General features: G+C 39.5%; 1 protein-coding gene across 3 annotated transcripts in view; it reads right to left on the reverse strand.

Moving 5' to 3' along the window:
* MPDZ (multiple PDZ domain crumbs cell polarity complex component) overlaps positions 1–27,873 on the reverse strand; it is a 118,447-nt gene that overhangs the window by 71,928 nt on the left and 18,646 nt on the right. For all 3 annotated transcript variants that reach the window (XR_012716981.1, XM_075279285.1, XM_075279273.1), the window contains exons 6-19: positions 27,526–27,739; positions 25,908–26,036; positions 23,691–23,900; positions 22,103–22,217; positions 21,362–21,450; positions 19,276–19,465; positions 16,742–16,828; positions 10,689–10,774; positions 7,646–7,792; positions 6,057–6,227; positions 4,595–4,690; positions 4,062–4,250; positions 2,608–2,817; positions 1,789–1,905 (exon numbers count right to left, since the gene is read on the reverse strand). Coding sequence is in view for 2 of the 3 variants with exons in the window: in XM_075279285.1 (XP_075135386.1) it covers positions 1,789–1,905; positions 2,608–2,817; positions 4,062–4,250; positions 4,595–4,690; positions 6,057–6,227; positions 7,646–7,792; positions 10,689–10,774; positions 16,742–16,828; positions 19,276–19,465; positions 21,362–21,450; positions 22,103–22,217; positions 23,691–23,900; positions 25,908–26,036; positions 27,526–27,739 (2,050 nt within the window). In the remaining variant the exon portion in view is untranslated. The remainder of the gene's footprint in view (positions 1–1,788; positions 1,906–2,607; positions 2,818–4,061; positions 4,251–4,594; positions 4,691–6,056; positions 6,228–7,645; positions 7,793–10,688; positions 10,775–16,741; positions 16,829–19,275; positions 19,466–21,361; positions 21,451–22,102; positions 22,218–23,690; positions 23,901–25,907; positions 26,037–27,525; positions 27,740–27,873) is intronic.

Raw genomic sequence — 27,873 nt, forward strand, 5'->3', positions numbered from 1 at the left:
GCCTGACACCGCCCTGCTGACAGTACAGAGTCTAATTAGTATATCAGGTCCCAAAACTAACGGTATTGATTTCTCAGGAATGGTGGAAGGCTAGAGAAAAAATTCCAACTGCACCAAAATTAGTGGAGCAGCAGCTATTAAGTAATGTAAAGATATGGACTACTTGCTGGTGGTGAAAGGTCGTCTTTAAAGTGTTTGGGAGCCTCAGGCATTGAGGAGAGTCAAACTGCCAGAGCCTATCCTCTGTCAGAGGGAGCAGGGGGGGGGGGATTTCAACGGTACAAACTTTTTGTTCTTGGGTGACAACAGGATCTCCCTTGTACCATTTAAGGGATATAGAAATTTGGGTATTAGACATAATAGATTTCTGCTGAATGAGAGTTTGGCCAGCAGTATATTGCCTTATTTTCAACTGCATGCCCATCAAGGAGCCCCTTTGCTATATCTTTTCTGTATACTACAGTTATTTAAACTCTACGTACTTCACTCTCGTAAATCAATTCCAATAATCTATGAAAGCTGGTAACGGCAAGTAGTCACAAATATCAAATCATTAAGTAAACTTAAGTTCACACATAACCCAGAACTTAAAGTGATATGTATTAAACTGAAAATGCAACCAATAAAATCCTCTACTAAGGCATAAAAGTAGGGCTGGGCAATTATGACCTAAATCAAAATGATGATTAATCAGGAATTTCACCTTGATTCTAATTAATGATGATAATTTCTTAAACTATAAGCATTTGTTGAGTGAACCTAAATATTCGTCTCCTGAGGTTCACCCGATGATTTTAGGTATGACAGAACTGGAAATGCCATTATATTCTGGGGTTTCTTCAGACCACAGAGTAAATTTATTGGAGGCTCATGGGAGCTGAGCAAACATAATAATAACAGTGTTACTCACTTCCCGTGGGCTCAGACCCTGGTCTGGTCCTCTTCAGGCATCCTTAATGATGTCAGGGACCATCTGAGGCCTGGGATTAGGCCGCAGCAGTCACATGCATAATGCAATGCTTTCATTTTTGTGTCATAATGTCACAACACAGGCCTCAGCAGTTCCTGAAGTCATTCAGGAGGCCACAATAGATCAAAAGAGCACAAAGACCCACGCCAGAGTTCAGGGAAGGTGAGTAACACTGTTTTAGATGTTTGCTCACCTCTCACAGGCTTCTGCTTATTATACTCTGGGGTCTGAAGAGACTGCAGAGTATATTAGTAGTTCTGGTTCAGACATTTTCAGTTTGATTGAATATGCAGATAAGTTTGCGAATACTGTACTTACCAAACCAAAATAATCGACATGCAGAAAATCACACTAAGGGTGGGTTCACACCTGCGCCCAGTCTCCGCTTTGCAGTTTCCGTCTTCTGCCTGAGAAACTGGACAGGAGAAGGAAACCAGCAGTCAGTTTTCAAACCCATTCACTTGAATGGGTTTGCAAAGTGTCCACCCATGAGAGTCTTCTGCCTCTCAGTGGCAAAACTGTTTTTTTTTTTTTTTTTTTGTTTTTTGTTTTTTTTTAACCGGACACAAAGTCGGACATGCAGGACTTTGTGTCTGGTTAAAAAAAAAAAACGGTTTCGCCACGGAGAGGCAGAAGACGCTCACGGGCGGACACTGTCTGCTGGGTTTCCGTAAGTTTCTCAGGCAGTAGATGGAAACCCACAAAGCGGAGACCGGGCGCAGGTGTGAACCCGCCCTGACAGTCAGTTTTTGGTTGTTTTTCGATTAGTTGCCCAGCCCTACATAAAAGCTAAAGTTAAAAATTTCCATGGCACTAACCAGAGCTAGTTCAGCATGAAAAATAGGTGCATCATTGGAACCTTCCTCATCATATGAGTGTGCAGTATAGAAAGCAGAGTCATCCTTAGCAGAGATATAGCCTTCTTCTGGTGACAGCTGCAGAAACAAGAAGGTCGCCATGAAAGGAAAGGACAACAAGTGGAGGGTGCAGCAAGATCCTATAGGAAGTCTATCACCTCCTCCAAGCATATTCAACTTCCATCCCTGCACTACAGAACACATTACAGTGATAAAATGCATTTCTTATTTATATCACTTCTGCACTGCTCTTGCTGCTCACACCTTCTCCTGCCTGTACCACCTTGTGAAGTGGAACATCGCCAATGCTACTAGAAGGGCAAGAACTGTACTCGCAGGGCTGAAGGCCCACCTCCAGTGCATCACTTGCCTCATTTGATATTAACTGCAAAGTTGCTTTTCTCCAAATCTACAAAAGTGACATACAAAACAAGACAATGATATGTTGTTTATCTCTCTAATGTGCTGGGAAGTGCAGTTGGGCAGTTACACATGTTTGAGGAGATGGTAGAATCCCTTTAAAGCAACAATTAAACACAGAGTAGGAAAAGCACAAAACTTCCTTTCTACAGAGCCTTATAGGCCACAAATAGCAACACTGTTCCAAAGTATTAACCCACAACACTGTTCACATCAGGTGCAGAAAATGCAGTTATTAGGTCATACCTCCATGCAAAAGAAGAATTTTTAGTTGAGATGTGTAACACACACACAAAATAAAACCTTAACATAGCTGGGACATATAATAAAGAACATGAGAATATTTTTAGTGGCACTTACTGGCAATGGCTTGGCAACTCCAATATTAACTGTTCCTGTTGGTGCCCCTTTAAGTGCCTGAACAGCTTCCTCTAAGCTGGCATGTTCCAAATTGATATCATTGACAAACATCAAGCGATCACCAGGCAAAAGTCGTCCATCTTGCTCTGCAACTCCTCCAGGCACTAAAGACCGGATTACTATTACTGTGCTTGCTGGATCAATGGGATCCTAAATGGAAAGTTTAATACCAAACATTTACTTACTATATTTTTCTGTATGCTTTACAGCTAACCAGTAAGAAAATAGCATAATTATGTGTAAAAGATAAAATCACAGTGCTTAGAATTCTCTTTATGAACAAAGTATTAGAATGTGCAAACTACAAATTGATACAGAATGAAAATAGAAAAACAGTAATGAAAATTGTTTCTTAGAAGCAGTCTATAGGGAGATGAAAAACTGAAGCTAAAATATTATGATCAATGTGGACAGAGTTGAAAACAAATATGGCATAAACTAGAATTCGGATTTCTCTTAAAATGCCAGGCAAAATTTGCAAAAGAAATTCCCTATGCTAGTAAAGTATTAAATTAAAGGGTTTCTCAAAGACTGAAACTATAATGATCATTAAGATTTGACAAATCATGGCTTCACCTCTGAAACCCAAGACAATCGGCATAATGATTGTTGACATAGGAACAGTTGCAATGACTGGTACTGCATCTACTCCTATTCAATGAAAGGCACAATTGTACCACGGACCCTTAATTGTCAAGACTATCTAGGGTTCCAAAAGTTAGACCTCCACTAACTGATGATCTATCCTAATAAGAGGCAACCAATTATATTGTCTGCAAGAATTTTTTTTTTTTTTTTTTTTATAAACGCTCTTTTCTATAATTTGCTTTATGCTGAATTATATGTGTCATTGAACATTCCTCCTGCTTTGTGTAATACGGAGAGAATAGAGTGGATACCCTACTTGGTACCACTCTATAGTAGTCAGAGAAATAAGCCACTGCCTGGAATAGATCGCACGGTAGAGTACTCAGAGCCCCCCACTGATTCAATGTGCACTGTACTAAGTTTATACAGCAGCTAGATCAGTAATAACTACAGCCAGGCTCCTAGAATTCAGCTAACAGTTCGAGAGGAGTTGAATTTGGAAACCGTGATAGATAATCGCTGCCTTCTACTGACAACAGGTAAATCTTTTAGAATAGTTTTCCATGAACATGCATACTTAAGCGACAGATACTTTGTGACATTTAGAAAGACTGCAGTAGGGAGAGCAGGAACAATGGCTGGTGAAACTAAATCTGCTACAGAATAAAATGAAAACTATGTCTGGTTTACTTTCAGCTTAATTGTTAACTTGATCTGAGATGTAGAGCAACTTCTTGCAGTGACAAAAAAAAAGTTGTGGTTCTATAGAGAATAGTCCCTTATAGAAGGCATACTAAAGAACATACCTGATAATCTAATATACTAAAACCAAGTCCTAGACTTCCTTTCTCTAGTTCAATGTTCTGAATTTGACTCTCCCACATTGCTAGGGGAGATCCTTGAGTATCTTCAACGTTGGGACTTTCATCACCTTCTACCATAATCAAGTCATCAGTTTCAGAGGAGCCAATAGCACCACCAAAGTCAATATGAAGCTTAAGAAAAAAATAAATAAATCACAGATGATCAATTATTGAATAGAAGATTCAAGATCAACTTTGCAAATACAGCATTTCTTAAACCTGAGAGAGTATTGGTTCGTATTGTCAGAGTAATAGAAATAGCATGTAAAATATGTCATCTCCCAAAAAATATGCTTGAAATTGAACAGCTTAGTAACTGTACAGATTATTACACTTTAATGTAACATAGAATATCCTTTCTGTAAATACCAGGGACTGATACTTACTGTTACTAAAGCATAAGGTTTGCACTACAGAACATTAGATGAAATACCTGTAGGTGGCGCTCTTATCAAACCAGTTTACACGCACATTACCTGGGATTCTTTACTACATATTGCACTAGGAATTAATGGTTCATCATCTTGTATTTTCCAGAGTGTGGATGAATTGGTATTGGAAAATTCGTCCTCCTACAATGCACAACACAACAGAGAATAGTGAAACATACAAACACGTTTTGTTACCACATTAACTACTGCCTGCTATATTCACTTACACATGTTCTAAATTATGCTAGTTTTTTTAATCAATATGCAACTGTGGTTTACGTATTCAGGCTTCCTGCACTCAGGATATATATTTTTAACATTTAAAGAGGACCTTTCATCAGATCAGGCACATGCAGTTTTATATACTGCTGGAAAGCTGACAGTGCGCTGGCTTTCCCGATCTGTGCCCGGTGTAAAGCGCTATCGGTCCCGGTACCGTAGCGCTTTACAGTCAGAAGGGTGTTTCTGACAGTTAGCCAGGGATGCCCTTCTGCCCAGCAGCGCCTATCACGCTGTACTGTGTAGCGGGGAGGAACTCCCCCCTCCCTCTCCCGATAATACTCGTCTATGGACGAGCTGTGTGAGCAGAGGGAGGGGGCGTTCCTCCCCGCTACACAGTACAGCGCGATAGGCGCTGCTGGGCAGAAGGGCGTCCCTGGCTAACTGTAAAGAAACGCCCTTCTGACTGTAAAGCGCTACGGTCCCGGGACCGATAGCGCTTTAAACCGGGTACAGATCGGGAAAGGTCAGCTTTTCAGCAGTATATAAAACTGAATGTGCCCGATCTGATGAAAGGTCCTCTTTAAGGTAATTTAGGCCTTATTTGCCAAATCTATATAACAAAAATGTCTTCGTTGCCCACAAATCCAGTCAGAGGAAAATCTTATTATACTGTAGAGAGGCCGTAGGGCCCAGCAGCCATAGCTATCTCTGCACCCATTTAGTTATGCCCCTATGACAATTAAAGGCACATATACCTACAAAATAAACATAGAAGAGTTAAAACTTTTCTCTGGAGAGTTGCTTTAAAAAGAGAGTATATTGAAAACCAAGTACTCCAAAAGTTCCTCCTACTTTATTCTTCTTTAAAGTGAACTTGTCAGTTGATTTCTGCCTTCATGTCGGAAAGAAGGATATGACAAAAGGAAAGAAGCTGAGCTCTGTGAAATATAAAACTTTTATCCAGTTTTAGGCAGGATTTCCACATGAAAAGAAGGGAAAATCCTGACAGGACTCCTAGTAGAGACGGTGAAAGTTCTGCTCATGCCGACAACACAGTAACTTACAACCTTCTGTGTACAGGTGTCAATCCTAGGCATGGTAAGGAGGACTCTCACAGTCTCTCGTAGGAGTCCTCAGATAGGATTTATTCTGTTTTTCATGTAGAAATTCTGTGTGCCACAGATGTCAGCTTTTCCATCTTTAGCATATCCTTCTCTAAAATAGGGCACGTATCATCTGATCAAGTTACCAGATATTCAGCTGTTTTACATATTAGATAGATAACCTTCTCAATGAGGTGGATGTCTTGTTCAGAAATGCATTGTTCTTCTGTATTAAAAGGGCTGGAATCCTGTTGCACTGGGCGGGAGCAGACCATAGTCACGCTGATTGGCAGTTCTTTCAAGATATTTACCACATCTTTATGATTCTGGCCCAGGAGAGTTATTTCATTTACCTACAAAAGGCAAATACGACTGTGATGCCACGTATTGTCAGTTAGCAAACAATTTCACATATTAGTACAAAATACCATCTAAAAACAGGAAGTTACCACACGACATCTCTACAGTGGAGAGATAACAGAACATGACTCCATGTACTATTACTATAGGCTAGATCAGAGGTTCACAAACTTATTTTGTCTTCCGCCCACTTTGAGAATCAATTATTTTTTAGGTCCCCCTAAAATTTTTAACTTTACCACGTCTTAAAAATCACAATCATTACTTTAATTTAATGATAGCTAGATAATATTTTGCAAAAACTTTTATTCAAATTAAAACAAGCATTTCAATTTCAATTTTAAAACTAATCTAATGTGAAGAGTGAATCTGATGATTTTTAACATGTTTCTTAATATCTTCAACACCCCCCAATTTTCTCTGGGCCCTTTACCGCCCCCCTGTAGGCCTCCTGCATCCACAAGGGAGAATTATCACCCACTGGACTAGATCTATGAAAGACTGGGCTAGATCTATGGCTCCCATGAATGCAATAATGGTTAATGTCTCTGACTTTAAAAAGGTTGTCTACCTCCCATCAAGGGAGGTGAAAAAAATTTAAAACAACGACCTCCAAGCGCAGTTTGTCTCCAGTATCTTCTCATGAGTTTCCTCCCGAGTTCCGCTGAAGACAGTTAATGGCCTAAGCATTGACGTGACCACTGAGGTCAATAAGAGGCCTCATCAGGCCTTAGGAAGAGCTCCGTGATGTCATAGGCCGTGACATCACATGCCCTTCGATGAGGCCACTGATTGGCCTCAGCGGTCACGTGGTGGAAGTCCAGAAGACTGGACCACGCTGGGAGGCACTGGAGCACCATGGAAAGTGGAGTATGATTTTTTTTTTCTCCACTATTCCGATTCAATTTAAAAATTAAACAGATTGTCTATATTTGCCTAGGCAATCCCTTTAACATCTGATGAAGCAACAGTGGTAACCCTTATTGCATATAGCCTTGCACAAAGGATTTGAAGAGAGGGAGCAGAGGAGTGAGACACTTTAACAATGCATTCATTCCATTTAATTGTTGTTGTTGTTCAGGAAATAAAAGACTTAAAATAACACTCCAATGAGGTCAATGGACTCCATAACAGTTGTACCTCTTTATAAAGTCAAAATTCCATTATCTTGAAAGCAACCACGTGTATTAACGGTTAACTCTATTAAACCTATGTGACGTTTTGTAAAGTGTTGCAGAATATGTTGGCGCTATATAAATAAAATGTACCATTATTATTAATAAAGCGAGGTGAATATTTCTACAAGCATTTGAATGACTGTTTCTAGTAGTTTTAACCTATCAATATTTTACCCATGTAGAAGACAAAAATATATTAAAAAAAAAATCTAAATATTTTAACCATATCTTACTTCAAGCAATTCATCCCCGCTGTACAGTTTTCCACTGCGACCAACAGCTCCCTCTGGTAAGATAGATCTCAGGAAATGATGACCGCCAGAAGCTTCAAGACTTATACCCAACCCACTGCTTTCACTGAACTTGTTAACTTGGGCAACCTGAAAAATATATAAAGCAAATGTGCAAAACTGTCAGTGTTTATTTTGAACGTCTATCAGTCCAAGCTGTATTAGCTTTATAAATGCAAGTAATTGCTCAGGTTTCCATAGTAACTATATAGATTGTGCTGTATTTTGGGAAAAAAAAATCCTAAACACATTCCAACTGTCATCTCTGGAATGAAAAGATAAAGAAAGAAACACAAACTGGCAGAACGCGGAGCAGCTCGTCTAAAAATGAGAATGAATAACGACAAATTCAAATTATGTTCTTTATTTCTTAAAGGGGTTGTCCAGTGAGCAAAAACTTAGAAAAGGTTTTTTAAAAAAAAAAAAAAAAACAAAAAAAAAAAAACAATCTGATTCTGGAACCCCTGGTCTCTACTTCTTCGTGTCTTGTGACACACAGGAAATACAGCTGAGCCAATGACTGGCGGAGAGGGGTCAAAGCTACAGACAGAGATTGACTGAGCAGTCATTTCCTAGGTGCCAAAAGAGACTAGGAAGTAAATACCAATGGTAGTGATAGGGGATTAGTTAGGTGAATATTGCTCATTCTACTTTCTATTTTTTTTTACCTTTGTGAATGCAGTTTTCTGCCATACAAACACCCCTTAACCCACTAAACAGGTTATTGAGAGATCACACATTGTTTATGCTTCAAGGGGTTGTCCCATCTGGATTACTCTTGTTAATATGCCCTAATAGAGAAATAAAGCTTCATAATGTGGGGTGCACAGAGTCACAATCTAGGAAGCAGAAAGGCACTCAAATACGTATTATACAGTAGCTCATTCATTCAAAGTCAGACCTTGTGTACATTTTCTTAAGGGGCAAGTTTACCCTGAAATATCTTGAGGTGCAAACATCTACTTTGTCTTCTTCTAGTTATTATTGGTAGTCACAAGGCACTGGCCCCCACGGAGGGCATCATCCAACACCAGATAATAGCTGAAGGTAAAATTTTATTTAAATACTAGCAGGAGGACCCGGCTTCGCACGGGTATATTACATTTTTTTTGTTTGTGTAGTGGCCCCATAAGAATTGTCCAATTTTGCACTGGTGTATTTTGTATGTTGTTTGTGTGTATGTCCATAAGCGTCATGTGATTATATGTATCTCATTTTGGATATCGGTGAAAAACCTCTCATCAGTTGTTATGGATACCTGGAGTAAAGCTGTGTGTATGTGACCTTGTGTAACAGTGTCATCCACAGCGCCCTGCCTCTTTAAAGCTGACATATAGCAGTGAAGAAAAATGGCTGGGTTGCTATGGAAACCTGGAGTAAAACTCTTATGTGTGGTACTCCGTGCAGAGCCGTGTATCTAATCCTCTGGCGTGTAGTACTGTGTGCTGAGGCACAAATCTAATCCTGCGGCTTGTGGTACTGTGTACAGAGGCACGTATCTAATCCTCCCTGTGTGGTATTGTGTGAAGAGGTGTGTATCTAATCCTCCGGCATGTGGAACTGTGTGCAGATGCGCGTATCTAATCCTCTCCCATGTAGTACTGTGTGTAGAGGCACGAGTCTAATCCTCCGGCGTGTGGTACTGTGTGCTGAGATGCGTATCAAATTCTGTGGCGTGTGGTACTGTGTGCAGAGGCATGTATCTAATCCTGCCTCATGTGGTACTGTGTGCAGACGCACGTATGTAATCCTCACCCATGTGGTATTGTGTGCACAATTTTAGTGTTACACAAATTAGAGAAGCATCATATGATTTTTCAAACCGTGCCAATACTTTTGTCCACCCCTTTTTATGTTTGCTGTGTAATTATATCCAATTTGGCTTTTTGACAATTCTTTTTGTGGTTTTCCATTGAAGACAAATTAAATGAAGATAATAATATCAAAGAGTTTGTGATTGCAATCATTTTCTGGAAGAAAATGAGTATTATCTGACAGAATGTCAGGGGTGCCAATACTTTTGGCCAACACTATATCTAATCCTCTGGCGTGTAGAACCGTGTGCAGACGCATGTATCTTATTCTTTGGCGTGTAGTACTGTGTACAGAGGCATGTATCTAATCCTCCAAAGTGTGGTACTGTGTGCAGACACACGTATCTAATCCTCACCCATGTGGTATTGTGTGCAGTGGCGTGTATCTAATCCTCTGGTGTGTGGTATTGTGTAAAGACACATGTATCTAATCCTCGGTCGTGTGGTACTGTATGCAGACGGACGTATCCAATCCCCTGGTGTGTCGTACTGTGTGCAGATGTGCGTAACTAATCCTACCCAGTGTTGAACTGTGTGCAGACGTGCGTATCTAATCCTCTTCTTGGTGGTACTATCTGCAGACACGCGTATCTAATCCTTCAGCATGTGGAACTGTGTGCAGACGCGAATATCTAATCCTCGGTCGTGTGGTACTGTGTGCAGACGCACGTATCTAATTCTCCCCTGTGTGGTTTTGTGTGAAGAGGCACATATTTAATCCTATGGCGTGTGGAACTGTAAGTAGACGCGCGTATCTAATCCTACAGCATGTGGTACTGTGTACAGACCCGTGTATCTAATCCTCTGGCGTGTAGAACTGTGTGCAAATGTACGTATCTAATCCTCTGACATTAATAGGCAGTGGCTACAGGACCTTTGATGACATCACAGTCACGTGACCTCATGACAAGCCAATCACAGAGCAGTAGCACTAAAGGACCTCCCCCTTCCAGTTTTCTGTGCTCGGTGGACCTTGACTCGTGTATAAGCAGAGGAGAGCTTTTTCAGCATGAAAAATGTGCTGAAAAAGTCGGCTTATACTTGAGTATATACGGTATATAAGCAGTTATGTAATAGTGATGCGCCTTTTCACAAATCCTGAGGACAGGATTATCACCCTCATGAGTCTTCTGCTCCTAAATTAATCTGTATAAATTTAAAATTAAACATACCACAATCTCATAATTGTCACCGAGAATTCTTTGCCACTTGCTTCTGAGTGCATCTCCATCAGTTATGGTTGGGATACATTCATCTTCTAGAGGGAAAAAAAAAAAAAAAGGCCAAAAATAAATGAAAATATGATCATCATCTTAATGACATGTTTGTTGTAAAAGGAAAGCCTTGCATTACAATGAATGTTACACCTTAAAGGGATTCTATCACTAGAATACACTTTTTAAACTAAATACACATAGGAATAGCTATTTTTCTCTTACCTTTATTATCCTGATCCTGAGAAATATCTTCTTTCTTCCTTATGTAAATGAGTTTTCTTGCAGCACTGGGGACGTTCCCCTTCGCTGCTTGAAAACTCTCCAACGATGGCCTCTGTGTTCTTCTCTGCCTCCTGCCTCTTCTCGCGTGCTCCTCTGCTCTTCTTCAAAAAAGCGCCAACTGCACATGTCTGTTGGCCATTTTTCATGTGGCTGAACGGAACAGGCCAGAGGAAAATGGCCGACGGACACGTGCAGTCAGCGCTTTTTCAAGAAGAGGAGAAGAGGCGAGAGAAGATTATCTATTACAAAAGTGTCTGACCTCTGCATAAGCAATGCCGCCCCTGCTACCTCTTGTGTCACCCCCTCTACCTCATAGATTGTAAGCTCTTGCGAGCAGGACCCTCAGTCCCATTGTGTGAAATGACTTTCTTTGTAATGTATCTTTCTGTCTGTATTTGAACCCTACAAATTGTACAGCGCTGCAGAATATGTTGGCGCTATATAAATAAAATTTATTATTATTATTATAAGAGGCGGGAGGCAGAGAAGACGACAGAGGCCATCGTTGGAGAGTTTTCAAGCAGCACTGGGGATGCCCTCAGTGCTGCGAGACAACTAATTTACATAAGGAAGAAAGATGATATTTCTAAGGAACGGCGGCACGGATCAGAATGATAAAGGTAAGAGAAGAATCACCTTTCTTAAGGCAATTCCTACGTGTATTTAATTTAAAAAAGGTATTCTAGTGATAGAATCCCTTTAGCTCAAAGTATTGGAATATTTTTGAAAAATTGATAGTTAACATCTGCACTGCAAATGAATTTCTACAAAGACTTTTTCCAGAGCATGTGAGTAAGATTTGGTAAAACCTCATCTTGTATCTTCATTCTGGTGCTATAAGATGCAGATGGAAAATCTGCACCTCATCCTTGTTACCCAAGAGAAAGCACCATAAAACTATCAGTGCTATTGTTTGATGTATTAATCTTTAGTCACATTGTAATATGAAATATTGTCTGTGCATGTACCTTCTGATTTGTAAAGTGCTGTGGAATAAATTGGAACTATATAAATAAAATGTTATTGTTACAACTAATCCTAAAGGAAGAAAGTATTTCAGAAAAGAAAGTCAATATTATTATGGCTATATTGCTCATTTCACAGCACATTATTGAATTACCAATAAAGAAGACAGTTTTTATACCAAGTGCCGTACTAATTTATTTTATTAATTTTTTTATTTTATACACACTGCTGAGTTAGCAGACTCTCCGTGCACTTGAGCAATGAAACCAGGGTTACAATTATATATACTAAAGCGTGGAAAACAAATTTGAACTTTTTTCGGACAGGTAAATCAGTGGCGTCGTTAAATTCATTAGATTAGTCTGGTTGCTACAGATGGGGGGAAGAAGGGGGTCATCTTCACTGACAGTGTTCTCTGGACTTAGGCAGGAATGCAGAAGTCAGAGGGGGGCCACCCAGCAATTACGCCACTGCACACTCATCTGAAGTTAAGCATTTTCTCCACATACTGTATTAGTCCCCATGTAAAACCTCAGATAACACCCTTTATAACAACTCTTCAAGTAAGACTGGGTTCACACCAGCGTTGGCTCTTTGTACAGGGATTCCATTCAGCTCTCAGCATGAAAAATGCGGAAAGAAAAGCAATGCAAGCAGCGTTTTTCTATCTGCATTTTTCGCCCTTATCAGGCAGAAACCGAGCGGAAACCACGTGGACCCCATTATATTCTATGGGGTCAATTGGTTTCCACAAGTAACTGCGTTTTTAAGCGGATTAGGTTTCCTTTCAGGAGTCCCCAAGCGAACCCCCCGAACGGTTACCAGAACACAGATGTGAACCTAGCCTAAAAGAGAGTTATCTCTGTGTTTTATCTGTGGCGTTATATAAAACTGCAGATAGCATCAGCTATATTATCTCTACTCAGAGAGTCATCACTGTGTACAATGTAGATAATGTAGAAGAATTTTTCATGGAGATAACACAGTGACAACTCTGAGTACAGATAATGTAGCAGTTACCTGCAGTCGTATGTAACACCTCAGTAATGTTAGAATCACTCTGAAAGTTATCAATGTGTTATCTGAGGGGTAATGGATTTACTTTTGAAATTTTTGTTCAATAACTCGTACAAAAATGCATATATTTTTATAGAAAATGTGTTTTTACATCAGTTTTTGAATAAAAACTTATCTGTGGTGTTACAAAGAACTACAGCTAACATTTATACAAAACAAGGATAAATGGAGGGGGAAAAAAAACCAAAACATTTCATCAGATGTAGTTGTGAAAAAAAACCAAACACAAATCCCCAACTGCTATTGTTTCTCAAGTGGTTTTGATTTTATGGTATTACTGTGCAATAAAATGTTATCTTGAAGGTTATCTGTAGGTCAATAGGATTATGACATTTTATTCCACTTGGGTTCCTCTTAGGTTTTCTGGTTACCTAGGTCCCCAACCACCACTCAGCCACCACCAAGGCTTAGAGGGAACATTGCAGAGCAGGACAGTCACGCATTTCAGGAGCTGTCTCGCTGTTTCCAGCTACAGGTGGCAACTACTTGGGAAGCAAGTAAAGATGAACATAATGGTTAAAAAGGGAACTATCAGCTCTGTGATCCACATTCAGACTGGGACACGGAGGCACAATGAACTCTGAACTGGAGACATCATTACAATCACAACCTGAAAAAATTACATGGGAATGGGAAAATGTGAGCAAAGCTTTACTAGTGTCAAACCTCTATTCAGACCTTGCACGCATTGTTAACTAAATAAAACTAACAGAGGATACATTATTTTGTTCGTAAAGTACTCTATCAGCTCAATCATTAAGCTTCTTCTTTTTCCCAAGAGTTAACCATCTTCTTTCCCGTGAAAGGAAAGACATTGCAACTCTTGTTTAATATCATATTGTTGAGATAGGAAATAACTATGCGTAATAAGCAAATTGACACCAAGATATGCTTCCTTTGCAGTTTATAAACACATAGCAAATTGCTTGCGTCCGCAAAAGTACACAAAGACAAAATGTGAAATAAGGATTTAAATAATGTGTCATTTCTATATAACTCTTGTAAACGTGATGGGCGAACATGATGGGTAAGATAATTGGGTTTCAAAACGGTTTTCATTAAAAACTCAGCTTTTTCTTTATAACAATTATTAATCATTTTCATTCAGTTTTTAATTTTTATCAACTTAAGAGGCCTCTAGTTAGTGAAAATGGTAAAAACATAAATAAAATACTTTTTATAAATTGCTACCTATTTTTGGGAAATTAGAAAGAAAATGATTAAAGTATATTTTAATTACAGTAATTGTTATCTACTACTAATTAATGTTATCTACCATTACCAACAAGATGGAAATAACTGCTTGTAAGTCCCTGGGTGGAACGTCTGGAAACAGGCGAACACTACTGCTGTACAATGTTTCTGTAACTCCAAGAGGGGTGAATGTGAGCCATGAAAACAGTGTAGTACATTTAGCTATGCTATTTCCAAGGCTGAGTAGTTATCAAAACAGTATAGTCCCCTGAGAGCAGCACTGCACTGTTCTTGTAAGTCCCACCCATTTGATTGGGACTAATGAGCAGTGACTGATGATGGGAATAACCCTTTAGAAATCTGGGCTATGGCTATCACCAAAAAGAATGAATAGATGGGGCGGAAGTTCATTTTTTACATTCTATTTATTTTGACTTTGCTATTTCATATTCTTAGCACCCATTCATTTGGGTAGTTAGTATAAAACCTCTGCCATAAACGTACAATGGCATTGGAAATTTACAGCATTTTCAGGATTTCTTAGCCTAGCTTTCTAATGGCCATTTTGAGCAGAAGCCATGCACTAATAAGGATAACATGACAATAAAGTCTATTACTAATTGATGAACTAGCGAAATCTACAGAGGTTGTCAAAGAGAATCAGAAAGTAAATAAGATGCAGAAAATGTTATAAAAGCACAAACAAATATAAACCCCATATAAAATCCCTTAATGGTCTAGTGATCCCAGTTAGTGTTGGTTTATTTTCCTACAGCAGTAACAGATCATACATGCAGGGATGAGACTAGAATGGAGTGGTTTAAATCAAGTGAGTCGTGGATCCAATAAGGTGGCGCTGCCTTGGCACTGGAAGTGATAGCTATGTGGTCTGCCAGGCACCACCTGCCACAGCTAACACACCCAGAGCCTTAGCATTTTCAGGTGTTGAATTGTTGGAATAAAGGCTAACTATGCCTCCCCTATATACAACCCTAATCCGCCTGGTTTAACATGTATATAGCAGGTGGTACCTCCTACTAAGTCACGGGAGGTGGCACCACCTACTGGATTCACGGCATATTAGGTAGCACCTGATTTTACCCATTCCATTCTAGAATCTACCATATATGCAGTAGTCACATAGAAGACAGTACATGTGACCACTGCAGCCAATAACTGACTTCATGTAGCTTATACAACACGCGTATGTACAAAAAGTATCTGCTGCGGGTAAATTAAAAAGGACTGACAGGGAGTCGTGGTTGCCTTCTTATTTTATAAAATTTCCAGGAACATTTCTTATCTGCCTTTTTACGTCGCTCTGTTACTCGGTGCTGCAGTCACGGTAATTAAAGTGAAACACCTGTGATTTACTGCTGATCCTCTACGAGTGATAAGTGTCGGCATCTCCATACTGAAGTTACAGCACAGGAGTTACACTGTGATAAGCAAAGATTTTAGGACTTTTATCATCACTTTGATATACAAAATGTAACCCTTATAGTGATCATTGTAAAGTGAAACTATCTTTGCATTCACACTGTCCCAGCAAAACTCCCTCCCCTGCCACCCCCCACCATCACCTACTTCCCAGATGTTTGCTCAGTCTCAGCAGGGAGTCTAGCTACAGATAACACAAGCAGTTTACATCCCTCTACTATACTAAACTACTGAGTAATTTACACATGGACTAGAGGTCCAGAAAATAAGCCATGCTGAATATAAAACCTAACTTTTGTTGAAAAACTATATAAATGTGTAGTCCATGTGATCAGAAGAACTAGGAAAGCAAATATTAATATGTTTATGTGCATTGCTATATATAAAAAGTATTTTGTTTTAAGTAAAAAGCAAAATATTCATTTTTTTTCATATTTTATACCAATCTTCTACTTGTAGTGAAAAAAAATATTCAACTTATTTAACAAATAAGGCTAGTTATTTCAAGCCTTATGTGTCCTGAAAAAGGCATGGTAAAAATGGTTAGAATATGGAAACAATGAAAAAGATATTGCTGTGTAAAGCAATGCATACCAAAGTGCTAAATTTGACCTGGGTATTGGGGCATCAATGACACTCAGTCCTGAAAGGGTTAAGACCTATTTTCTTTGCCCAAAAAAGACCATATGGTGAAAGCATAGCAGTTTACAATAAATGGAAATTACAGCAATTACAGCCTAAAGTTCATGAGAAAAGAATTTAAGACCCATACTTTACTTAAACATGACATAAAATGTGAAAACACCCATATTGTCATTTTTACTCTACATCACAAAGAAATAATACCAGCATATGCAATTTTTGAAATGACTCCAAAGAGAGATGCGGGTCAATTTAACTTTTTTTTAAATAAATTATTTAAAAAAGCTACAACTGTCAGATGCCACAGTATAGCTAGAAAGAAGATCTAAGGGACAGCTGGCCAACTTTACCACCGACAGATTGCTGCACAATGCTTCCCCCATGCAGTACACTATGGAAACCAGTACCTGTTTGTACGCTTTTTCCTTTTGATGCAGGCTGTTTGACAGTGGTACTGATCAAGGATGGCAGCAGTTGAGTTTTCTTAATACTATCTGTAAAATAAAGTGAACAGCTACATAAAAAGTAATTCACAATATGCACTGGCATATAAACTAGACTACATTTGATAGCCTTCCTTGTGGACCTCTATCCAATGAGAGTAAGAAAGACTAAGGGTAAGTTCACACTGAGATTTTTGGTCAGGATTTTGAGGCCGTATCCGCCTCAAAATCCTGACCAAAAAGATGGCTCACATTGAAATCAATGGGAGCGGGTCAGTTGTTTTTTGCTGGGAGCCGGTTTGTTCCAGCTTCCAGAAAAAGAAGGAAGATGCTCATTCTTCATGTCATTTCGCCTCGCGATTCGGCCTGAAGACACTCCCTCCTCCGGACTAGGCCCATTCATTGGGCCTAATCAGGAGCGGAGTACGCGACTAGATGCCGATGCAGTGCACCGGCATTCAGTCACGGCTACCTACCTCCGCCTCAGGTTCCAGACCAAAAAACCCCATGTGAACTTAATATATATATATATATATATATATATATATATATATATATATATATATATATATATATATATATATATAAGGTTCTGTTCATATCTGAGCTGGAAACTCCGTCACAGTGTCCACCTGAAAATCGGCAGAGGGAAAAGTCCTGCACAGAGAACTTTTTCGTCTACTGGTTTCAGTTTTAAAAGAACGGACTCCAATATAGTTAATAAGGTCTGTCAATAACTGTGTGTTATTGCTATTTTATCAGTCTTTCGGTTGTTCTAGTCACAACCAGAACAACAGAGAGGCAATGCTAGTGTGAACCTAGGATAAAATTGTTCTCATGTACAATTGTATAGCACATGTGAACCTTGTAATGGAAGAAACAGCATTAGAATTACTACTATAGAAAGGCTCTCCAATTTGCTTGTATCTTAGAGAAATATGCCACTGGGATAATGTTAATCTGGCCATAGCTAGATACAAGTTGAATCCCGCAGAAACATGTACACTTAGTTACTTTTTATCATTGAGAAATAAGAAAAATCTGCTACACACCTAGGTGTTAAACTTTATATAAGGAATGATCCCACATGACATAAACCACAGCGTTTTGCAGTCCCACACATTGCAGTAAAATATGCACAGCGGAAATGATGCAATTTCCAAAACCATTGTATATAGAAACACCAGCGATTTCCCTATAAGTATAATTGAATCAGAAAGTCTGTAGAGGGAAAATCTAGACTTTCTGTGAAAAGCACTGTGGGTTACAATGTTGCGGTCTTTCCAACAGCGCTATTCTGCTGCGGCCTGCTATGTGAGGCATCAGCCTAACAGTATATTACTTGTTACATAACATATACCTAAAATAACTACATTCCCCGCAAATACCGGCTGCTCTACTTTGACTTTGGGCTAAAGGAAAAGTGAACATACTCCCAATGAATGATGTTTAAAAGTAGCGGATCATTATTCAAGACAAAAAAAAATTCAGATAGCATAAGCTGTCCAATATGACTTAATGGAAATTTCCATCTAAAATGGAAAAAAAAAACATATATATATAGATAGATAGATAAATAAATAATAAAATTTAGTATATATATATATATATATATATATATATATATATATATATGTGTCATTTTCCTTTTCAAGCCTTTAAAATGGCTTCAGCCATTTTTTCCAAGTGTAGCTAAACTTTTAAACAACTTTTGATTTTCTGGCAGCATTTTTATCAAGGTGTTTTTTTGCCCCAAATGGATTTGGCATACGGATGACCTATCCACAGAATAGGTTATAAGTACTGTATGTGATATGAGGGGATCATCTGGCCCCCCGCAGAATGCAGCTGTTCTGCAAGGCTCTGGGTGTCGGAGCTGCTGTAGTGGACAAGGAGTGTGTGCAGCCTGCGCTTATTCATTCAATTACCGTAATAGGAGCAGTGATGTAATTCCCTGGAACCACAGCTATATAGTGGACAGGGCTGCAAGTCTGGTCCTATTACTTGAATAGGTGCAGGCTGCTCGTGCTCCTTGTCCAATAGCTTCCAGTGCTGGAAGGCTGTGAGGTCCAGGTGTGGAACCCCACAGATCGCATACTGATGATCTATCCTTTGAATAAGTCATTAATATGAAAGATCCATTTGGAACTGTTCAAAACACTTTATTAAAAAAAATATATATTACAAAATTTATAAAAGTATGTCTCCTTTCTGTGAAACTCTGCATTGCTTCACTCTTTACCTGGCGTCTCTATTGAAAGCTGTACCCGGATTCTCATTGTGTGTGGTGTATTAGGCTTTAATGTAATGCAGCGCAAATAGGAGGAGGGGTCACTTAAAACTATATCTCAGACATTATAGCATCTGGGTCTTTGTAGCATAAAAGAAGAGATTCTGTATTATCCCAAAAAATATACAGTACTTGGTTGACACAGTCGGGATTCGGGCATTTATATGCAGCTATTCCCTGCATAAACCCTTTAATCTCAAGGTTTTACCTTGTTCATTCTCTACATTATCTGAAGACACAGTTTGCTGAGTGGATCTGCCACATTCTTCAGTTTGTTGAGTGATGACATCTTGCTTTAGTCTTCTTCTAACCAATGTCAGATGGACAGTCTGACCTGTGTGACGCAAAACTTCCACAGCTTGTTGGTTGGTGTAACCCTGGAGATTGGTTCCATCAACCTAGACATAATGGTAAATTAATTTAACAGCAGTTATTTTAATAAAGGTTGGACACATAGAACAGATTGATGTCCAGATGATTTTTTAATCTGCTGTTAAATAATCTTTGTTCTTTTACAAAACAAACAACACACCCTCTTAAGAATATATCACACCATCTGTCTTACTCTACATGGCACAAAATTAGAGGGAGACACTAATAGATCCTAGAGAAAAATAACAAGCTACCTTCACATAAAAGGACTTTAACAATAATACAAAGAAACATAATTCAGAAATACATTTCATTAGAATACAAAATGATTGCAAATTCAAGGTTAGTTATTTGTCTGATAAAAATGTGATGGGCTATGTTCCTTCAGAGATCACATTGACAAACAAAGCCAATTTTGACGGCAGTGCTTACTGTATAGGAGTGTTCTTTCTTATTCTATGAAAATACAAATGCCAAACTTTTGACAATCTTTAAAAACCAAACAGGGGAGTTCATATAAATGAGTAAAATAATAATAACGCATATCACTTGTGAAGCAATAACATACACATTGTGGGGTTCCCATCAGTGGGATGACAGATCTTCAAGCATGAACCACAACAACCAGACAAAGATAGAAAAATTTAGAAAATGACAGCAGCAACTTGACCAGTAACTCTTGGCAGTTTCAGGTTACCTATATCTTAGGGATTAGTTTCCATTGCTTAAAAGTAAAGACGTAACGTTGTCAGGAATGACTTAATATATGTTGTGTCTATGGTGAAAGGAGTTCAGTGACTCATGACTGAATCACTACTAAAGGGCCATTACGTACAGACAGATGCCAAACAGATTGGGAAAGGTTAATTATGGTGGCCATTATAAATGTCAATATATTTTTGCTTGCAGCTGGACTGAAGAACCTTATTGGAATGCACTGGTATTTTCTTGAGACATTGGTACCAAGTAGAGGTTCAGAGTATATAAGAAGACCAAGAATTGTATTGCAGAATATTTTTGACAGAACATGCATAGGAAACTTAACACTTAAAAGGATGGCGACTAGGTTGAGACTTAAGGAAAAATTACACCTTTTTTTTTTTTTTTTTTTTTTTTTTTTTAGGAAACATACAGCTAAATCACAGGCCACAGCAGTCACCTCTTCACAAATGGCACATCACAACAGTCATGAGCTCTTTACAAAGAGGTTACCAATGAGGTCTGATATTGGCTGCAGTGGTCCCCTTGTAAACAAAATGTCACTGGTGTCATCAGACAGGGAACCTGTATACAGATGAACATAATTGCCACTGCTCGACGCAGGGGGGGCGGAGATAGTGGAGTAATGTTTTGTTACGTGTAAGGCCCACTTGCTGCACTATTACATAATAAAATGCATCAGCCAACACATTTCAGCAGGAAAAACTTAATTACAGTATTTTGTAGCGCTCTTTACACACTTTCCAAATATGCCTTTGCTACTCAGCACTGCAGCTCCATTATTTAGGTGAAATGTGCCTTAGAAACAATTCTCATCTTCCCTGGACTTCGCTCTGTGCTGTATATTAACTTCTATATACCCCAAGAGCACTTTTCACAAAATCTGCATATGAACAAAACTATGATTTTCTTAATAATGGAATGCTGAATAACAAATGCTGATATAACGCAATGCTGAATAACAAAAGTATATTTGGAATGTGTGTAAGGAGCACTACAAGATACTCTCATTACTCTGATTACAATTTTCTTGCTGACAGACTGTTTAAATCAAACAAAAACTTATATTTCAAGGATAGATCATTCATGAAAAGGTGGTCATATGGCCAAACTGAGCATTTTCAGGCATTGTAAACTTATAGCTGCTGGAGAGCCGAAGGCTGCGGATCCTGTCCTAAATACTATACATAATTCATACTTACAGCAATGATCTGATCGCCAACATGAATTCTTCCATCCTGCTCAACAGCACTGCCTTTTGTAATGCTTTTTACAAAAATACCCGAGGGTTCTGTGAATAGAGAAACATCAAAGTAAGGGCTCGTTCACAAGGGACCAGTGGGGCGGAATCTGGACGCGGAATCCGCCTCCATACAATACTGGTCTATGGAGACCGCTAGTGTTCGTTTTTCTGCTAGCTTTTTTTGCCGCTAGCGGAAAAAAGAAGCGGCATGACCTTTCTTGAGGCGGATTCCACCTCAGGAAATCAATACAAGTGAATGGAAGGCGGAAACTACGTTGCTTTTTTTTTTGCCATAAACTGCGACATGTTTTTGGCGCGTTTTTGTAAGGTCCATTCACTGTGCAGGAGGGAAAAACCACCTGGTGTTTTTTGAGGCGGCTTTTACCAAAAACCGCTCAAAAAAACACCTCAGTGTCCAAAAACCACTTCCTAATTCTGGAAGCGTTTTTTTTCCAAAGCAAATTCTGCCACACCCTATTCACGTGTGAACTAAGCCTTAGGATGGCTACATTATTATTATTATTTTTTTTTTTTTTATAAACTTTGTCCCATTAGGATAACCCCACTCTAAATACACTATAAGCGTACAAATGTCATAGAGAAAGGGCCCCATCCACTAGCTAGGGCAGAAATCCAAAGCAAGAAGAAGCCAAACAGAACCTCTAAAAAGTAGTCACAATAATGTGCAGAATGTACTTGCCTGCATTTTTATCACCAACATAACCAGCAATAGTTATTCCTAAACCTTGAGCATTCTTTGATAGTTTGACGTCAAAGGTTTCACCACTTCTATCTCTTTTCATTACACCATTACCCTGAAGAATAAAGAGCATAAGTTGAGCAAATAATAAAATAAGGAGCAATAACTATTACAATCTTAGAATTTTAACAGGATCAGTATGTAGTTCCAGATAATCTACAACATGTTTTGTACACAAACTAGTGGAAACTTACGGTATCCCTTTACGGATACAAGGGAGTCCTATAAATATAGGCTATGGGAAACTCTTGTAATGAACACATAATTAAACATTGTTATGTTACATGAGCCCCAATTCTTCTCATGCAATCATCTAAAGACAATTTAGTGTCCCAGTGGTTTGGCATTGTTGTTGTATATTGTGTGGCTCCTAAATCAACATCCACATCAATTTCTACATCCTAATTCCACTATTCCAATGCAGTAAATATACATAGGTAGGAAATGGAAACTTTAGCCAATGGTATTTTGGATTGATTGTCCAGCCATATTCAGTGTGTACCGTGTAGTGTATAACATACTGTGGTAGTCAGCATTTAGTATTCCTTTACAAAAAGAAGGTATAACAAAAAAAGTTAATATGGTAGGTATTTACTGCTGGTATCGAGGGGGGAACCACACAGCAAAAGATGCAAGTGGATGCAAATGTAGTTTATACAAAGGTTACATTCTCAGTAGCTCCCAGTATTAGATTAGCATGGTCTGAATGAACCTTATTATAATGTGTCCATAAGCTCTAGTTGCCACTGGGGCTTCAACCACCGTTGCTGGTCAAAAGGACAGCATGGTCTAGAAGGTAAATCTGGGTTGTTAAAGAGAACCTTTCACCACCTCTGCCAAGTTCAGTTCTTAGCATAATTTAATGAGCACTGCTACACTGATTAAAGCACAGTGGAAATGTTTTCTCTAGCCCCCCCCCACTGTTCCCAAGCGATAAATGTTGTTAGTTTTGGTGCCTCATGTGCTATATAGGCTCTGTACTGTCAGAAGGGCGGTGTCAGGCAGGAGCAGACAAAGGGTGTGATTCTGAGCTCTAACAATGGCTGCTTATGATTGGAGCTCTGAATCACGCCCCTCTTTTCAGCTCTTGCCTGACATTGCCCACTTGACAGCAGTGAGTCTATGTATCATACCAGGCACCAAAACTAACTACATTGATTGCCTCGGAATTGTTGAAACTAAAGAAAGTGTGCTGAAACCAGTGGAGCAGCAACTATTAACAGATGCTAAGAACTGGAGTTTGTGGAGGTGGTGAAAATTCCTCTATAACTTCAAAATCACACCATCATTTATCATTGCAAGTGTGCAGAGTGCCATCTACATGCAGCAACTGAAGAGTTTGTCTGGCTTCTTACTGTTCTAGTTTGCAAAAGGTGTATAATGACAGAAACATTTGAGATGGACGATCAAACTTAATTTTAAGAAATCATTGCAAAATTATAGGTATAAAGGATTTTATACAGGAAGTCAAGTCTTCTTTAAAAGTAGAACTTAAAATAGCTTTAGACGAGCTTGTATTTATTCTAACCTGCAGTTCAGGTGCAGCAGATATCAGTGGAGGCATCTGAATCCCTGTGGAGACCACTGTGGTTGGATCAACTAATGGTCCTCTGGCAACAACCAACTTTACCCGGTTTCCACACTGCCTTAAAACCTGGGCAACTTGTTCACTGCCCATTCCAGCAAGATCTGTGTCACCTATTTTTAATATGTGGTCTCCACTGCGCAGTCTGCCATGCTGCCGCAAAAATGAAAAACATGTTAGTATCATTTTTACAGAATACTAATCTAAATCTATATATCTACATCTAGTAGAAAAAGGTCCTGGTAAGAACCAAAATGTCGCTCTGCTTGGAATAAACCCACGAGGATCTATAACATTTAAAGGCTGGGACACAATAGGGTCACCAGTAAACCACAGTAAAATTGCAGGACTACCACAAGCTACACTGTATATATTTCCTTTATGAAGAAAATAAAGCTGCTACTGACATGGTAACCATAGAATATACAGACATTTTAAATAATTTGACTGACTTCTAAATGGCCCCACTGACTCCTAGACTTATAATGTTGTGTATTTTACAATGCACCGTCTTCATAAAATTACCGCATTTTATGGACTATAAGGCGCACTGGACTATAAGGCGCATTGCCCATGAGCACCTTATAGTCCGTCTCGGTTCATATATAAGGCGCACCGGACTATAAGGCGCAGTCCGGTGCGCATTATATGTTATTGAAAGTGGCGGCACGCAGACTTTGCCAGCGGCCGCTTAACCCCCCGCGTGCCAGCCGCTTCTATTGGAAGCGCTCGGCAGGCGAGGAAAGGGGCTCCATCAGCAAAATCATGCTGATAGAGCCCAACCGTAAAAGTTACATTAAACTACCCCCCCCCCCCCCCGTTTTAAAATAAAACCCTGAAACAGAATGTGAAACTTACCGAGCGGTGCAGGGTGGGCGGGCATTCAGGCCTCCTCTTCCTCCGATGTTCCGTCCTCCTCCTCCGGCGCTCGCGAACTGATAATGGCCTGGGCGCATGCGCAGTAGCCGTAGTAGAAGCATTATGATATTGCGCATGCGCCCAGGCCATTATCAGTTCGCGAGTGCCGGAGGAAGTGGTCAGGACATCGGAGGAAGAGGAGGCCTGAATGCCCGCCCACCCTGCACCGCTCGGTAATTTTCACATTCTGTTTCAGGGTTTTGCAGGGCTGCCGGGCACTTCCCATTCATTTCTATGGGAGCCGGCATGCGAGCGCTCCCCATAGAAATGAATGGACTGCTTTTTTCCATTCATTTCTATGGGGAGCGCTCGCATGCCGGCTCCCATAGAAATGAATGGGAAGTGTCCGGCAGCCCTGCTGTAACGCCGGCGTGTACGACTATGATACACGCTGGCGTTCCGTAGTGTGAATGCACCCTTACGGTGCCTTTTATGTATGTATGGAAGCGGCACGCAGACTTTGCCGCCGCTTCCATCCATATATAAGGCGCACCGGACTATAAGCCGCACTTACGATTTCTGAGGAAATCGTAGGTTTTTATGTGCGCCTTATAGTCCGGAAAATACGGTATACTAAAACTGCAGGCTTTGTGAACCACCAAACCATCACCATTGGTGAATGCAGATTGCCATTACAATTACAATGCATGTCTTTATCTACCATATTTGACGTAAGGTAAAAGGAGGTAAAAGGGGTTGTCCATGAATTACAGCAAAATTAGGGGAGCAGCTGGTATAAAACAAATTATTTATTGAATAGATGAGTATGACCTTCTTTCTTTTGCACCCACACAGGCTGCCTCGAATTTGCTATAATTCATGGAGAATCCCTTTAAATGCGCCCAGGCCATTTTTTTTTAGCAATGTCAGTTCCAAGTGCCGGAGGAAGACGGGACCCGAGGACATCGCAGAAAGAGGAGGCGTGGATGAAGATGAAGACACACCCTGAATGCCCACCCAGCGTGCACGATGCATAAGTAGATCACATTCTTTTTTAGGGTTTCATTTTGGGGGGTAGTTTAATATAACTTTAGCGGTGCCTGAATAGCCTTTTTAAAGGCTATTCACGCATATGTGGGGCTCTATCAGCATGATTTTTCTGATAGAGCCCCTTTAAGGAAGCTAAGGTGGAAAGAAATTAACAAACAAAACCAAAAGACATAACAGGAACCCACAACTCATTGTTTTTAGCTGATACAATCCAACTATAGCACAAGCAATTCCAATAATAAATTTACATACCTGATCTGCTACTCCCCCTGGTAAAATGGTTTTGACTATAACTCCAGTTGATTTACCTCCAACTATTCCAAAGCCCAACCCTGAGCCATCATTTACTAGCTCAATATTCTCCACATGTTGCCAGTGCATCTGATGACATTGAAATGAAACAGAATAAAGTGTTACTGTCCAAGAGCCAGAAAGTCTACATGTATTTTCTTTGTCTAAGCATAATAAAGGAATTGCCCATTTTCATATGCAAAGTGATAATACTGCAGGCATGATAAAGTATGACTGTAGATAGAATATTACCAAACAGATTGCTAAACTGATAATCTCACAGGTTTACGGCGCTTTACCGTGACATAAAACATATTTCCAAATATGAAATCACTTTTCATAGGACAGAAACTTTGTAGAATATCTTACTGAAGAAATGTATTTCCTTCTCCACTTATTAGGATGATTTCCTTCAGCGTCCCCTCACTCAGACTTTAAAGGGGTTGGCCACTTTCAGACCAATATTGACAAATGTACAATAAAAAGATATACCATTTTCCAATATACTTTCTGTATGAATTCCTCACGGTTTTCTAGATCTCGGCTTGCTGCCATTCATTCTGTTACTTCTAGAGGATTAAACTCTGACCATGGTCATGTGATTTATGGTCCATGGTCATGTGATGAGCACACAGGTGCACAGCTGATTACCAGGCAGATGTCTGATTACTGGGCTGTGATTATAACGAGCGGCACCTGTGTCCTCATCACATGACCATGGACTGTAAATCACATGACCATGGTCAGAGTTTTATCCACTAGAAGTAACAGAATGAATGACAGCGAGCAGAGATCTAGAAAACCGTGAGGAATTGATACAGAAAGTATATTGGGAAATTGTATAGCTTTTTATTGTAAATTTGTTTGTCAATATTGGTCTGAAAGTGGCCAACCCCTTTAATGTCTAAATGCATCCTATCTATATCCAGCCTCACACACACAGAAGACTATGGAGAAGGCTTTCCTTGAGTCTGCTCACTGTGCCAATGTTGGATATAGTGAAGCATCGCCCACCCTTTCCTTGGCAATGAGCTCTGCTTGGGGCACAAGGAGCTCTCATATGGTATTAGCTCCTAATGGAGGGTCACGTGAACAGAGACTATAAGGCAGTGGCACAAAGTCCTAATAACATTACATCAATAAGTTATAGTCACAGCCAACCCTTCACTTGTGTCAAAAAAGATAAAAGTAACCAACCCTTTTAAATGATTTATTGCCGCATTCTATAGGGTGGTAGAACATTATTTTACAGGATACAGCAGAGCTAAACAAGCTCCTCAGAAGTGTAGCTGTGGTAGAGGTCTCAGAGGGGAAGGAAAAAGATGCACTAGTTTTGGGGGTTAACAATTTTGTGTATGTGTACGCCCACTCTCGTGGATGAACTTATACCAAAATGGAATTTTGTATGCAAAATGTATACAGTTAGATTGTAAGGCACCCTCAGAAATATTATTGAAATCAAAGGTCTAATACTGTATCTAGGGAGAACAATATGCCTTGAAATGTTGTAATTCCATCACAAGTGTTAACTGTACCAAAAGACAGACAGAAATGAATGCCTAAAGGATAAAATACTCACAGGGCTTGAAAGTGCAGACACAGTGCTGGCATCAGAGGGTGTGCGAGATACAACAGGACTAGCTAGCTGCGGTAATGGGCCTCTTGCTACCACCAGCTGCACATAATCCTTTGCCTTCTGCAATAAGTTAATAGCCTGATGATGTGTAACTGTCTGATCGAGAGGCTGAGCATTTATGGAGAGAATTTGATCAAATTCCTTCAACCTTCCATCCCTTAAACAAAATAAAGTATAGAAGTCATACACCTCAAGTACCAGTGGTAATTTTATGACAAGCTTTCGTTCAGCCATCACCAGTATTAAATACAGGAGGAATGTAAAGACAAACATTACTTAATATGATCAGTT

Source organism: Leptodactylus fuscus, chromosome 1 (genome assembly GCF_031893055.1).
Source record: "Leptodactylus fuscus isolate aLepFus1 chromosome 1, aLepFus1.hap2, whole genome shotgun sequence".
Taxonomy (NCBI): domain Eukaryota; kingdom Metazoa; phylum Chordata; class Amphibia; order Anura; family Leptodactylidae; genus Leptodactylus; species Leptodactylus fuscus.